General features: G+C 36.5%; 1 protein-coding gene across 10 annotated transcripts in view; it reads left to right on the top strand.

The window, feature by feature from the left end:
- Positions 1–328: 328 nt before the first annotated feature.
- MARK1 (microtubule affinity regulating kinase 1) overlaps positions 329–16,576 on the top strand; it is a 137,776-nt gene continuing 121,528 nt past the window's right edge. For all 10 annotated transcript variants that reach the window (XR_014022644.1, XR_014022645.1, XR_014022646.1 and 7 more), the window contains exon 1: positions 329–463. Coding sequence is in view for 7 of the 10 variants with exons in the window: in XM_081299134.1 (XP_081155260.1) it covers positions 413–463 (51 nt within the window). In the remaining 3 variants the exon portion in view is untranslated. The remainder of the gene's footprint in view (positions 464–16,576) is intronic.

The raw sequence follows: 16,576 nt of genomic DNA, 5'->3' as shown, positions 1-16,576 counted from the left end.
AGCCAGGCAGTGATTCGCGGCGCCGGGTTCACCTTCAGCCATGGCCCGGATAGCCTAGCGGGGCCTCGTCCCCCCACCTCCCCTTCCCCGCCGCGCACCGGCCGCCGCCGCATCCTGCCGGTCTCGCTGCCTGGCCCGCGCCAGGCAGCCGCCCTCGCCGGGAGCCCTCCCTCGTCCCTGCTCGCGTCCCCCCGCGGCGCAGCCGCGGGAAGCAGCACCCCCTCCTCTTCCTCCGCGTCCCCTCCCCTCCGGCCCCCGCCGGGGCCGCTTGTTGCACCGCCCGCGGCCTGCGGGAGCCGCTCGCCGCGGCCGGGCCTGGTGCTCGCGTCTGCACTCCCTTCCTCTCGCCCCCCGGGGCCCGCACCCCAACCCGACCGGAGAGACCCCGGCCCAGCCTCGTCGCCCGCACAAAATGTCGGCCCGGACGCCATTGCCAACGGTGAACGAGCGGGACACTGAGAATGTGAGTAACTGGAGCCTCCCCCAGAAGCGGCGGGGGCCAGACCCTCCTCCGGTCCCCCTTCAGCCTCGTTGGGGCCGCCCCCTAGCCCAGCGCCGGCCACCCGCAGGGTCTCCACCTGGAGCCTGGCGTGACCCTCACCCGCTGCCCAGCCCCTATTCATTCCAGCCCCATTTCGCTTCTTTCTCCTCTAGGGTGAGGGTGGGGGCACGGTGAGCGGCGCCCCCTCGCCCTGAGGTGGTCCTTCAGGACAGGATGGGGTGATGGAGGGCAGAGAGGAGGAAGGCGGTGACAGAGTGGGCGTCCTAGACAGCTTTATTTCTGCCTCTGCATTCTGTATCCCCACCCGAATTAAGATTTGCTTTATGATAACTGAAGAGCCAGCTACCTTTTACACCCTTGCTTTTCTGGATCTTTCAATCCTTTATACCCTCCACCCCCACCCCGCCGTCCCGCACTCATTGCCCCATGACTTTGCTTTTTGTAACATTGTGTCCACATTTTGGGTCACCGACACCAAAGGGAGAAGCACAGGAATGGAAGTAGAGACGTGTGTGTGTGTGTGTGTGTGTGTGTGTGTATGAGTTTACCATTGCTGTGATACTGTAGTAGAGATGAGTAGAATTTTCACGAAAAGCTTCTGTGGTCCTGGGGTTAGAGCAAAATATTTGAAAGCCCCGTGAAGCCAACTGGCTTTTGTATTCTCTCCTCCAAGTCAGTGGTAATGATTCAGGGCAGGTTTTACTTTAAATAATCTCTCCTCCTTGGAGTGGCACAAGGTGCATTTCTTTGGAGGAAGGGTTTTTCTGTCTGATCAAATTGCCCTCAGGAGTTTTTAATCAAGATTTAGATGTCCCCCGTGTTTAAACTCTCCCAAACTAAAAGAACAAGACCAGTCATACTTCCACCTTATGAAAAGTACATTGTGTGTTTGTGCAGGTTTCTTTGTGGGAAAGGATTTTTATGTTTATGATTTGTTAGTTTGTTTTAAAATCCCGTGACCTGTAAATAGGGCCTTGACTGATTTTCCAACTAGTTTTCAGAAGCTAGAGGTGTACTAAGTTTTGGTTTGGTGCCCAGAGCTCTTTGGTTGTCTGGTTGACTCATCAGCCCCCAGTGCCTGATGTACCAATGACTTCAAGGGTTTTGTAAAATAAATTAATGAAGTGCTTTGGCGTTCTGAGAAAAAAGATGTGAAAGAGGAGAGGTACAAGCTCACTTTTGAAGTGTTGGAGGGGGTCTAAGATATAAACATTATTTAATCTTTAAGAGTAGATGAGCTCAAAAAACAATATAATTATATGAAGGGAAAAGAAATTCTAGTAAGAGGCCATTGTTAGAAGACCCACAAAGATGTTTCACAGTGTGCTTTTGTCCCCTCCTGTGTCATATATTTAAAATGGGAAAGGTACAGTAAGGCTGCCACTATCATACTTTGTCACTTAATTTGCATCATAACTGGTTTTCAAAAAATATAATTGATGCATGATTTTGACTGAGAGACTGAAGAAGATCAGAGAAAAAGATGAATTTTGTTAAAGTTAATTTTAAAGCCAGCTTGGTACAGGATTTTTCTAACAGGATTTCTAAAAAAATTGCTGTCATTCATGAGTGTTAATGAAAAGTAAAACAGATGATGACCTTTGTTTTTATTAGCAAAGTACTGTGTGTATTAACCGAGAAGGAGTGGAAAAATACATTTTTATTTTCCTTTGGATTTTGAATAGTACGGCTCTTCTCATGCTTGTATGAATAAGACACTTTATACAGACATGAGATAGCATTATAGAAATATGCATCAAGGAATAGTACAGCATCACATGGAAGACAAAAATGATTTTAGAGTTAAGCAATAGTAGTGTGATAAATTTTGTTGTGAGGACCTTCTGAAAATGATTTTGCTGCATAAGCTCATTTGCTCTGTTTCTGAACGGTATTTCAAAGTCACAGTTATGGTCTTGTTCTTTATTGTGTGGTGCATAACTATCTGTCCATTTAGCTTACTTTACCCACATCCTAATTATCTTCTAATTGCTATGGAAAATATCTGTTATACTGTGGCTGTTAATTAATCAATAAGTATGAAATCAACTCTGTTTTTGAACTAGAAGGGTAGTGTAGAAGTATTTAATGCAAGGCCTCTCCCTTTAAGGAATGTGATCTCAAGTGATATGCAATAGAAGACAATGTATAAATAGGGCTAAATTGGTTTATGAGTGTTTATCAAAGGGGCTACCACTGCTGGCTATTAAATCATCATTGGAGTCTATTCTTGTTTAATAGTAATGGTATTATCCATTTTTAATTATCTCATGGTGACATAAAGTAGTAAATCTGCCTGTTAGATTAAAAAATCTTAATATATTAATGCTAATCAAAATGTACATTTGTTTATAGTCATTTTTAATTGACATTTAAAAATATTTATGAAAAATTTTCTATTTATATGACTACTAAAGGCTTCTATGTCTTTTGGAATACCAAAGATAGTAACCCAAAACATTTTATTACCCTAAGAAATTAAAATCAACAAATTACGATAATTTAAACCATCTTAGTATTTTCAGTTAGTGTAAAAATTTCTTTATACATGTAGCATACATATAACATATTTGGATTTTGTGTCCTTGGGAATATGTGATATCTACCATTCCTGATGTCACTAATCTATATATTCAGGATAAACTTAAAAATTCAAAAGGAGAATGCTGTAGCATTGATCTCGTACATATCATGGCTGTGTATAGTAGAGTGAGAAAGAATTGCTTTTCTTTGAGAACATTCAGTGTGTACTTTTTCAGGAGTATTTTCTTAGATGAGGGATTTGTGTGTGCCTTGTTAATAGGCCTCAGTTGGCTAAATACAACAGAATAACCAATGATTAACTTTTAAGGCAATAAACACTTCCTAGTGAAGCAGGAAAGACATGTTGCAGATCATAGAATCTATGCAGAATGTGTTTGATTTTTTTCAGTTCAGAAAAAAGAATGCATGTTTGAAAGGTTTTTCTTCTTCTCTTTTCCTTCTGTTAGATTATACTTGTATAATTCTGGTATATATACAGATAATTCGTGACTATTTCTCTGTGTGCTTTTCATTGAAACAATAACAGTTTTTTTAGTGTTTTGGAAAAACGGATTATGGTATTTTTTATGGGTCAAAAATACCCTGTCTAGTTTTATGTGTTGAAATTTTGATTGGTACGAAGAAAATTGATTTGACTATTTCTTGTGATGTTTTAAAATTGACTTGGTTAGATTAAAAATCTTTACAACAATAAATTCTTGATGATGAATCTTTTGATAAATCTGAAATACTCAGTGATGACTCTACCAAGTACTTAATGTAACCAAGGTGGCCATCAGTATTTGTCCTAGGGGAATCATTGCTAATAGTGTGAAAAGGCAAGAGGACAGCATATGTCTGCAACCACCCTTGGCTTTGCTCAGTACCCAGTGCATCCTTGCCATGTCTCACTACCACGTTGCAATTTAATTGCTGTTCCACATTGCCAATGCCTAGTGTGATAGCATTCCCCTGTGACATTAATGATATATGCAAGAGTAGCATTACATATTACAACATAAGAGGATGAAGCCTTCAGAAAGCCCAAGGTCATACTAAATCTTGGACACTTTCCACAGTTGCTCTACTCATGCTGCTGCTTCCAGGAGGTATTTGTTTTGTTTTGTCTTAGAGATTTTAAAAGAACATGTGCAATGATATAATAAAGAAGAACAGGGTATGCCTTCTTCCTTGTCTACTCTTGAACCTTTTGTGTTTTCTCTGTCTGGAGTGCTCTGCACTTTTCCCTTTTCCCTATACTTACAAATCCTTTGTGGCTTGGCTCTTGGTGTTAACAAGACTTCTGAGGAGATGGCAGCCAACATTGCTGCCTGTTGTAGCTCAGTGCTGGTGTGTGCATATAGTCTGCACTGGATTTCTCAAAGCAGGAGTATGGGACACAGCATTGGAAGAAGAAATATCTTTAATATCTATCACTTCCCTCTGACCTATATGCTGTTAAGTCTTTTTTTTTTTTTAAAGCCCATGTTGTGTAGAATTAGCTATGTAATTTTCAAATAATTATTGTCATTACTATCATTTCTTTTTCCACCTCAGACTTTGCTTTGGGGGGTCATTTTCACTTTAGAAGTTCTTTTGATGAAGGATAAAAATGTATTTTGTCTGTATTTTTAAGTATTTTAAAATTTAGATGGACATAATATCTTCATTTTATTTATTTTTATGTTGTGCTGAGGATTGAACCCAGTGTCTCTTGCATGCCAAACGAGTATGCTACCACTGAGCCACAGCCCCTCAGCCCTTTGTCTGTATTCTTGAAGGTGGCTTGGCTCTGTCCATAACTCTGGGTTGATAGTGTAATTTCTTTTACTGCTCAGAAGATGGCATTCCATTGTCTACTGAGCCCATTGCTTCTATTCAGAAGTCATCTGTTACATAACAGGTGATTGTGTTTGTCCCTTTAAAGTTCTTTTAGTATTTTTTGTAGTAGTTTCACTGCAGTGCATGTAGATTTGGAATTTTTTTATCTTGTTTACTTTTTCTATCTATGAATTAATCATTTTCATAACTTTAGGACAGTTACCAGCTATTATCTTTTTGATTATTGCCTTGCTCCTGGTGTCTCTATTGTTTTCCTGTTTTTGATGTTCTGATTATGTTAGACCTTAACCTTGTATGCCTTAACTACTTTTTATTTTCCTAGTTCACTGTCTCTCTAAATGACAAACTATATAATTTCTTTAGAATTTTATCTTCTGTGGATTCATATTTTTCATCAGTTTTAGAAATGCATCAACCATTATCTCTTTCTGTATTGTCTTATCTCTGTTCTCTGGAGTGTTTTCTGATACTCTGATTAGATATGCTAAAATGTTTTATTCTTGTTCTCTGTATGTCTTAACCCCTTAGTCATGTTTTTCTACTGTTCATTATTTCTCTTTACTATAATTTGCAGTACAATCTGCACTATGGTTACTCTATGTAATGCGTTTAGGTCAGTCTTTTTTCAGTGTGTTTAAATCTCCTATAATCCATCTATATATATATATATATATATATATATATATATATATTTTGTGTGTGTGTGTGTGTGTGTGTGTGTGTGTGTGTGAAAAAAACATACCCCAGGGGCTGGGGTTGTAGCTCAGCGGTAGAGCGATTGCCTCACACTTGTGAGGTACTGGGTTTGATCCTCTGCACCATATAAAAAATATATAAGTAAAATAAATAAAGATATTGTGTCCATCTTTAAAAAAAATCTTAAAAAAAAAACATACTCCATGAGATCTGCCCCCATGAGATTTTTAGGTGTATAGTGCTACATTGTTAACTATAGACCATGTTTGTACAGCAGATCTCTAGAAAATTTTCATGTTGTGTGACTGAAACTTTATACCTCTTGAACAATAACTCTCTCTCCCCTTCCTTCCAGCCTCTGGCAACCTCCATTGTTACTTTGCGCTACGATGAGGTTGCCTATCTTAGATACCTCATATAATTGGAATCGTGTAGTATTTATCCTTCTGTGACTGACTTATTTCGTTTTGTCATAATGTCCTTAAGGTTCATTGATGTTTTAATGTATGACAGGACGTCTTTCCTTTTGGTTGCTGAATAATATTCCATTATATTTATGTGCCACATTTTGTTTAAGTGTCTGTTGATGGACATTTGGGTTGTTTCTACTTCTTGGCCATTGCAAATAATGCTGCAGTATACATGGGAGTGTAAATATCTCTTTAAGATACTGATTTCAATTCTTTTAGATTAATCCCCAAAGTTGAACTACTGGTTCATATGTTATTTCTATTTTTTAAAGTTTTTGTACTTGTTTTAATTAATTATACATGACAGTAGAATACATTTTGATACATCATATATAATGGAGTATAATTTCTCATTCTTTGGTTACACATGATGTAGAATCATAGTGGTCATATAGTTATATATGTACATATACTGGTTGTATAGTTATAAATATACATAGAATGTCTGATTCATTCTATTATCCTACGTATCTCCATACCCCCTCCCTTTTCTTCACTCCCCTCTACCTAAAGTAACTCTATTCATCTCCAGCCCCCCCCACCCCCATTGTGAATTAGCAGCTGTATATCAGAAAAAACATTCAGCTTTTGGTTTATTGGATTGGCTTATTTCATCTAGCATGATAAAATAAGCCAATCTGATAGAAAAGAGGGTTCTTCCTCATTTTATCTTTTTATTCTATTTAGTCACTCAGTGGATCGGTGTCCTCCAGCTCCATCCATCTACCAGCAAATACCCTAATTTCACTCTTTTTTTTTTAAGGCTGAGTAATATTCCATTGTATGTGTGTGTGTGTATGTGTGTATGTGTGTATCACATTTTTTTTAACTCATTCATCTGTTGAAGGTCACCTGGGTTGGTTTCAATTTTAATAATTTTTTTTCCATAGTAGCTGTACCATTTACTTTCCTGTGTACAGGGTTCCAGTCTCTCTCTATTCTTGCCAACTCTTATTTTATTTTATTTTTTAAATTTGTTTTAATTAGTTACACATAACAGTTATTTTTGTTTTTGATAATAGTCATCCTAAAATTAGATGTTAAGTGATATATCATGGTGGTTTTGATTCACATTTCCTTTATAATTAGTGGTTTTGATCATCTTTTCATATAACTGTTGGCCATTTTGTGTGTTGTTTTGGAGAAATGTTTATTAAAGTATTTTGCATGGTTTTTTTTTTTTTTCTTTTTGAGACAGGGGTCTCACGATATTGTCCAGGCTGAACTTGAACACATGATCCTCTTGATTCAGCCTCTGGAGTAGTTGGCATTACAAGTGTATGCCACTGTTCTCAGCTCCTTTGCCCATTTTAAAATCAAGCTATTTATTTGCTATTGAAATATAGGCATTCCTTATATAATTTGGATGTTATCTTTTTATCACTTACGTAGCTGGCAGATGTTTTCTCCCATTCTTTAGGTGGCCTTTATATACTATTGTTTTCTTTGCTATATAGAGACTTTTTTAGTTTGATGTAGTCCTACTTGCTTATTTTCACTTTTTTTTTTACCTGAGCTTTTGATGTTATATCTAAGAAATCATTGCCAAGACCAGTGTCATGAAGCTGTTCCTCTTATGTTTTTTTCTAGGACATTTAATCCATTTTGAGTTGATATTTGCATAGGTTGTAAGATGAGGGTCCAGTTGCACACTTTTGTATGTATAAATTCCATTTCCCAATAGTAACATTGAGAAGAAGACTTGTGTTACAAATTATGATAATTCACCTGTATTTGTATGGGTTTATTTCTAGGCGTTCTATTCTGTTCCATTGGTCCATATGTTTCTTCTTTATTAGTACCATATCATTTTGATTACTGTAACTTTGTATTGTTTTGAAGTCAAGAAGCGTTAGGCAGCATTCAGCTTTATTCTTTCTTTAAAATTTTTAGGCTACTCAGGGTTCTTCATAATTCTATATGAATTCTAGGATTGTTTTTTCTATTTCTGTAAGAGAAAAAAATGCCATTGGATATTTATAGCAGTGCAGTTCACAATAACCATTACAGAACTAGCCTAGGTATCTGTCAACAATTGAATAGATAAAGAAAATGTGGTATAATACACAACATAGTTTTACTCAACCATAAATAAGGGTGAAATTATGTTATTTGCTGGTAAACGGATGTAACTGAAGAACATGCGCTAAGTGAAATAAGCCGGTCTCAGAAAGTCAAGGGTTTAAAGTTTTCTTCCATATGTGAAAGAAAGGGAGATGGAGAGGGATGAGGGATGAGGAATAAGAGAGAGGAAGAGATAGAAATGCAGAAAGAGGAATAAAATAGAGGATCTAATCAAAATAAAAGGGAGACCAATAGAATAGAAGAAAGAGATTGAGAGTGAGAGAGGAGGGAAGGTCATGGAGAAATACATTCATGAATGAATCTACAACAATAAGTCCTGCTTTTATATTTATATGTATATTTATGTACTAATTAAAATAATAATGGAAGGGAGATCAGTAGAATAGAGGAAGCAGATGGGAGGAGGGGAGGATAAAGGAAGATACTAAGGAATGGAATTGATCAAATTATGTGTGTATGAATATGGTGTAATGAAACCCACTGTTATATATATAATTATAATGTACCAATAAATGTAATAACAATGCAATTGGGTTTTGACAGGGATTTAGGTAGTATGGACATTTTAATATTCTTTCAATTCGTGAACATAGGCTGTTTTCTGTTTGTCTTTAATTTCTTTCAGCAGTATTTTGTAATTTTCAATGTACAAGTCTTTCACCTACTTGGTTAAGCATATTTCTAATTAGTTTTTTCTTTTTGATGTTTTTTGTAATTTTCAGATGTTCTCGATAGTGTATAGAAACAATTTTTTTTTTTTTGTATGTTGATTTTGTATCCTGGAACTTTCCTGAATTTGTTTATTCTGACAGGCGTGTTAGGGTTTTCTACCCATGAGATCATCTACAGACAATTTTACTTCTTATTTTCTAGTTTGGATGCCTTTTATGTCTTGTTTAATTGCTTTGGCTTGGACTTCTGGTACTATGTTTAAATAGAAATGGCAAGAATGTCCTCTTGCTACTTGTTCATATTCTTGTTCTTAGACGAAAGCTTTGTTTTCCACCACGAAGTGTGATACTAGCCTTGATGTAATTTCCTTCCATTTGTGTCTGTTGAGTGTTGTTATTTTGAAAGGGTACTGGATTTTGTCTAATGCTTTTTCTTTATCTATTGAGATGATCATAGATTTAAAATTCTTTTTTCTGTTAATGTGATGTATCACACTGATTTTTATATGAACTAGCCTTGAATTCCAGGCGTAAATCCCAGTTGGTCATGGTATATGATTCTTTTAATATGGCATTGATTTTGGTTTGCTGTTTTTAAATTTGTTTGTTTAGAGGACTTTACCATCTGTATTCATTAGGCATGTTGGCTTGCAGTTATTTATTATTATTTTTTGTAACATCCTTTTAAGGCTTTGGTATTAGGGTATTGCTTAAAAATGAGTTTGTTGGAAAAGTTTGAAAAAGATTGATGTTAATCCTTCTTTAAATGTTTGATAGGATTTATGAGTGAAGCCATCTGGTCTTGGGCTTCTCTTTGTTGGAAGGTTTTTGATTACTAATTCAGTCTCCTTATTGGTTATAGGTCTTTTTAAAAAATTTTTATTATTAGTTGTTCAAAACATTACATAGTTCTTGACATATCATATTTCATACATTTGATTCAAGTGGGTTATGAACTCCCATTTTTACCCCGTATACAGATTGCAGAATCACATGGGTTACACATCCACTTTTTTACATACTGCCATTCTATTTCTGCACAATTTGGTCTTGGTAGGTTTATTTGGAAGGTATTTATAAGAGGATATTAATTATGGGGATGGGTTCATGCTATTATGGAGGCTGAAAAGTACCTGCTGGAGAGCATCTGTATAAGGTGGAGAACCAGTGGCATAATCTAGTCCAAGTCCAAAGAACTGGGAGCTTCATTGACCAAATGAAGTTGGGTGTTCCAGCTCAAGAAAAGAGAGTTCTTCCTCATTTTATCTTTCTGTTCTATTTAGTCACTCAGTGGATCAAATGATGTGGTATATCTGAAGTACCTGAGATTCAGATTTATTGTTTGTGCCAACTAATTCTTTTAATGAGGAAGCATATTTTTTGCTATATCTACTTATTAAAATGTTGATCTCTTCCGAAACACGCTCACAGACAAACCTAGAAGTTGAGTTTTACCAGCTATTTGAATTAACTATCATAATAGGTTATGTTTCTAGGAATTGATGAATTTCATGTGTTGTACAGTTTGTTGGCATACAATTATTTATTGTAGCATCCCTTACCTTCCCTTTTATTTCTGTTATTAGATATGTGTGTGTGTGTGTGTGTGTGTGTGTGTATAAAACAATTCTTCTTTCATTTTTGATTAGGTGTATTTGAGCCCTCTTTTTTTTCTTGATGTAGCCTAAGGTTTGTCAATCTTATTGATCATTTAAAATAAAAAAAAAACTCTTGTTCTTTTTTTTTCTATTTTTTTCATTTCTTTTTGCTGTCCTCTTTATTATTTCCTTCCTTCCTTTGGATTTAGATTGTTCTTTTTTCTAGTTCTTGAGGTTTAAGTTGTTTATTTGGGCCTTTTCTTTGTAATGTAGGTGTTTTTTTAATGAAGTTATTATAAACTTTCCTCTTCATGCTACTTTTGGTGTAACTCAAAAATTTTGGTATGTTGTGTTTTTATTATCATTTGTCTTAGGATATTTTCTAATTTCTCCTTTGATTTTTTTCTTTGAATCATTAGTTGTTTAGGAATGTGTGGTTTATTTGTGAATTTTCTAGCTTTCCTTCTGGGATTTATTTCTAGTTTTATGCCATTGTAGTTAGAAAAGATACTTGGTATTCTTTTTTAAAATACTTTTTTAGTTATACTGGACACAATATCTTTATTTTGCTTGTTTATTTTTATATGGTGCAGAGGATTGAATCCAGTGCCTCACATGTGGGAGGTAAGTGCTCTGCCACTTAGGTCCAGTTGGCCTGTAATGTTCTTCAGGTCCTCTTATTTCCATAATGATCTTATATGAATGATCTATCCACCACTGAATATAGTTTTTGAAATTTTCTATTATTATTATAAATGCTATCTATTCCTGACTTCAGTTCTGTCAATGTTTGTTTCATAGATTTTGGTCCTCTGATGTTGGTGTGTGTGTGTGTGTGTGTGTGTGTGTGTGTGTGTGTGTGTTTTATATCTTCCTCATGAATTGGTCCTTCTCTCATTATGTGATGACATTTGTCTCTTGTGACAGTTTTTGACTTAAAGCCTATATAAATATGGTCACCCCTGCTTTTGTTTGCTTACTGTTTGCCTGGAATATCTTTTCTCATCTTTTGACTTTGAGCTTGCATGTATACTTAATTCTAAAGTGAGTATCTAGTATGGACAGCATTTATTGTATGGACAGAATATTATTTTATTAACCCATTCAACCACTTGATGTCTTGATTGGGGTGTTTAATCCTTTCATTTAATGTAGTTAGTGATAGAGAAGGAATTAATATTACCATTTTGTTAATTGTTTTGTATGTTTTATAGTTCTTTTGCCCATCCTATCCTCTATTGCTCTCTTTATGTTTCTTTTTTATTTTTGTGTTGGCATTAAGAGTATAATGGGCTCTATCAGCATCCCCAAACAATCCCTCCAGCAGTGCCCCAAAGCCATTCTTCTCTTTCCTTATCGGTTGATTTACCTTTACCTTTATTTATTTTGCTTTTCTGGGGCTTATTGAATTTTTAATTTCATCAGGTTTTTTTTTTTTTTTTTTTTTTTTTTTGTATTGGAGAGCTTAACTACTAAGCCACATCCGCAGCCTTTTTTGTTTTTCATTTTGAGACAGGGTCTTTGCTGAGTTGCTCAGGATCTTTCTAATTTGCTGAGGCTGGTCTCAGACTCGCAATTCTTCTGCCTCTACCTCCCAAGCAGCTGGGATTACAGGCATGTGTCACCACACAGGCCATTAATTCTATTTTTAATTTCTACAAGTTCTAAGATGTTCCCTCAAACAACTCTGGTCTCTTGGTCCTTGCTTACTTTTTTTGATTTCAACTTCATTTCCATAACCATTTAATATATAGGCAAACTCCCATTTGCCTCATTTTGTCTGTGTGAAACATGGGAGTCTAAATTGAGGATGCCTTCCTACAGAGAGGGCTTGTGTTAGTGCCTATTGAAAACCTGTTGGCCTGGGACACTTTAGTTTCCTGTATCTGTCCTGGTTCATTGAGAGGGCTGGGATTCAGCTCATCTCATAGTGGGTCCAAGACTTAGAATTTGACCCAGGGTAATTCTGGCTTTTGTGGTTACTTTCAGCTGGTGTTTCTTTTGTTTTTTATATTTGTTTGTTTTTGTTTTGCCCTTGAATGTTTCCTTTACTTTCTTCCACTTTCACAGCACATGTAAAAATAATGCTTTCTCCCCCCTTCCCATAGGACTCCTCACAATACTGTGTATACTTCTTTGCAGAAAGACTAGAATAAGCTTATGAAAACAGGTGTTCAAGGGCTAAGGGGTGTAGCTCAGGGACAGAGTGCTTGGCCAGCATGCATGAAAACCTAAGTTCAATCCCTAGCACTGTGAAAATAGGTGTTCAAAAATTTCCATACTTAATGTGATCTTATTACGCTCAAGTCTGTGTCATTTCTGAAAATATCATACAGGCATGCTTAAAATGTCCACAGCTTTCTAGCTGTTTATAAGTCTTCTATTTCAAAAATCTTAATGGTCTATTTCTCCCATGCTCCTGCTCTCTATCCCACTATGAATCAGCCTCCTTATATCAAAGAAAACATTCGGTATTTGTTTTTTTTTTGTGATTGGAAAACTTCACTTAGCACTGTCTTTTCTAATTCCTTCCATTTACCTGCAAATGCCATGATTTTATTCTCTTTTATTGCTGAGTAATAGTCCATTGTGTATATATGCCACATTTTTTTTTTATCCATTCATCTATTGAAGGGCATCTAGTTTGGTTCCGCAGGTTAGCTGTTGTGAATTGTGCTGTGAGGGAAATGAGGGGTCATGGGGTTATTAATGAGGGTGGAATGTGATGATCATTATTATCCAAAGTACATATATGAAGACACGAATTGGTGTGAATATACTGTGTATACAACCAGAGATAAGAAAAATTGTGCTCTATATGTGTAATAAGAATTGTAATGCATTATACTGTCATATATAAATAAAAAAACAATGGTTTTGGGAAACTATTTGTTATAACTATTAGAAGATTAGTTTTCAAGAAAATATAATTATTATCAGGGAAGGTAGAATTTTACTAGCAGAACTTCTATAAAAATTTTCATATAATCAATGGATTAAAATGTGAGCATAATAATTTAATAATTATACAATTAAGATGATCCCCTACTTGTGTATTTTCAAAAAAATTTCATCTTTCATATATTTTATTGTTGTATAATCGATTCATAAATTAATCCGTATATAATTTGTAAGTCAATATTCCTATGGGGTCCATAGTTTAAAAATTTAAATATAGAGATACTTGGTCTAAAGTTTTAAGAGTCCATTTTATTCCACAGAGTTAGCAGTGATCTCTAATTGTTCATGTATAAACTTTTACTAACTCAATTGAACATACATTGAGGTCACAGACTACTTCTAACATTACTTATATAGATCCTGTGTTATCTAACTTCTTTTTTTGGTACTGACTTAATAAATCAAGATCTGTATTATTTATTTATTCTCAATATAGTGAAAAAGGAAGAATTGTTTCAAATTCATATTCCCTGTCCCCTCTTTTGTCTCTCACATATTCTCAATTTCTTTAAAGTCCAGGAATCTCTTTCCCCAATTCCTTAGGTAATTATGATGCATGAATCCATTGACTTTAAAACACTGATGTATGTGATGATGATTGCACTTTAATCTCATCTTTCAACAAAGGAAAAGATAATTATAGTTGATGTTTATATTATAGAAAGCAGATTTAGGAGAAATGATGAACCAGTCCGGTAGGTGATAACGGTAGAACGTACTGGAGAATTGTGTGGTTTTGGAGGTAATAAGTTACATGAATGAGGCACTTGTAGGTGTGAGACAGAAGCTGGTAACAAGAAATTCGATGTTCTTCCCTTCTTTCTCCTATCTTTATGTGATTAAGCATACTGGTGAAGGGGAAATGGCGGCAAAAGGAGTTCATTATATGTTGTGTTTGTTTATAGGCTGACTCTTTCTTCCAAGAAAGTATTATTTAAAACCATTTTGATCACCTTATCATTATAGTTCAGGGAGTAAACAGACTCTGAGAAACAGTCCAAAATTCTAGTGCTCTACCAGTAAAGGCTGTGGTAACAGGTTTAGCATGTCTGCCTTTCCTTCTGGGATCAGCAGTACAGCTTTCACAACTTGAAAAGAGGGTTTATTTTATTTCCTTTTCTTTTTGCTTCATCACAATTGAAGACAATAGGGATACAAAGGCAAATGAAACCTATTCCCTGCTCTGGAATGACTCGGAGCCTGAAGAGGGAGATAGACATAGAGACAAACAAGTGCAGTAGAAAGTTACAGTTCCTTGTCATCTGACTGATCAGAACACTAAACAAAGAAGGAAGGGGGAGGCAGGACAGGGTGCTCCTGACAGCATGTAGCTCAAAAGGGAAGTATTCCTTTGCCAAGAGGCTCTGTAGAAAGTTGAGTTGGGGGAAAGAAAATGGTACTGGGCTCAAGGAACTCATGCCCAAAAGTCCTGAGGCTGACAGTGAGAGGAAGTGAGTGTGAGAGGAGGGGAGCCATAGCACAGAGGAGGCAATATTTAGCACAAGAGAGTACTCAGCAGGGGAATATACAGGGCCCTGTATGTCTTAGCATGAACTGGATCCTGAGGCTGCTGTAGTTCTTGGAAGATTAAAGTAGAGGGTCAACATGATCATAGTTATATTCACTGAGAGCCTGCATGTTTTAGAACCATTCCAGTTTTTAAATTTAGTGAGCTGCTTTGTCATGATCCATGAAAGAGCTTTTAATATAGCATTTACAAATACTTTATTTGGCATACTGGGAGAAGAGTTTTGTAAAGGGAAGATGTCAGTGCTAGTGACAAAGACTCTTGACCACGCTTTAGTTAGGCTCCTCTGAGCCTTCTCAACTAAGCCTTTGACCTTGGTCATCTGTGTCCATCCTGTCCTTGCTGGGGCTGCATAGCCCAGTCTTAACAAAGAATCTTGCTCAGTTAGTTTGGTGAGATAACTACCCTTCATATGAGATCACCCTTGATATCTGGTTGAGTTCTTTTTTTTTTTTTTTTTTTTAGAGAGAGAGTGAGAGAGGAGAGAGAGAGAGAGAGAATTTTTAATATTTATTTTTTAGTTCTCGGCGGACACAACATCTTTGTTGGTATGTGGTGCTGAGGATCAAACCCGGGCCGCACGCATGCCAGGCGAGCGCGCTACCGCTTGAGCCACATCCCCAGCCCTCTGGTTGAGTTCTATATCCCCCATCATTGATGTCTCCTCTTACTAATTTTTCCATGTATGCTGAGCACCGCCCCTCACTTCTGCTCCTTGGCTATAAATCCACAGCTAGGTCTTGGCTATATTCATACGTGAATTTGCTTTCTCTTCCTTTTTACAATCGTTTTGTATAAATTGTCTTCTTTTTTTTTTAATTTTAAACAGTCTGTCTTACTGTTTTAAGAAGCTTAGTATAGAATTGATTTTTCTTTAAAACCAGTTAAGAAAAGATTTATGTTTCCTAATGACATCCCATATACATGGCACTGTTGGTATGTGTTGGGAATAAAGGTTAGAGAATCCCACAGTACCATAAAACAACCAGTGATTAGAAAGTAGTGTTGCTCTAGATGTAGGGAAGAAGAACAGGGTGATATGAATAGGCTACACGGATATGGTAAATGCTAGAATTGGTAACTCATTGGCCTTCATTTGCATTGTCTATGCTTTTAATCAGTGGTGAATACAGTTGACCTGAGATGAAGATCATTTAGCCTCTGCTTTGTCTGATTTAGGTTTCTTTTTCTGTCACTGTCTCTTAACTTCAGTTATTTCAAGAGGGGTATACCCCCTTTTAAAGATAGTCTTCAACCTGTTTAAAATAATGAAAAGAACAAGAACCTAGGGATGGAAGTCAGAAAACTGTGGTGCTAATGAGTTTCTAGCTACCCTTTCTTTGTGGATTTTACTGGCACATCTCACTTGGATACTTATTTATAAACTGTCTTACATACTTTCTCTGCAAAAAATTATTTATTAACTGAATAGTGTTACTAAATCATGCCATTGATCCTTCTGGCCACTCTAAATGCTTTTTATTGCATAAATGCCATACAGTAGAAGGAAATAAAGTTAGTTACCAGTGTCTACTTGTTTAAGTCTGAGGAATTGGTTCTAGTGACTCCCCCCCCCCCCACTACTGGGGATTGAACCCAGGACCTTAAGCATGTGAGGCAGGTACTCCACCATTGAACTACATCCCCAGTCCTTTAGTGAATTCTTAACTACCAGTGCTCAAAGGGCATCTTAAGGAGGA

Source organism: Spermophilus citellus, assembly GCF_964194105.1.
Source record: "Spermophilus citellus genome assembly, chromosome: 6".
Lineage (NCBI taxonomy): Eukaryota > Metazoa > Chordata > Mammalia > Rodentia > Sciuridae > Spermophilus > Spermophilus citellus.
Note: the sequence above shows the minus strand (reverse complement) of the source record. Positions and strands in the feature narration are given on the sequence as shown.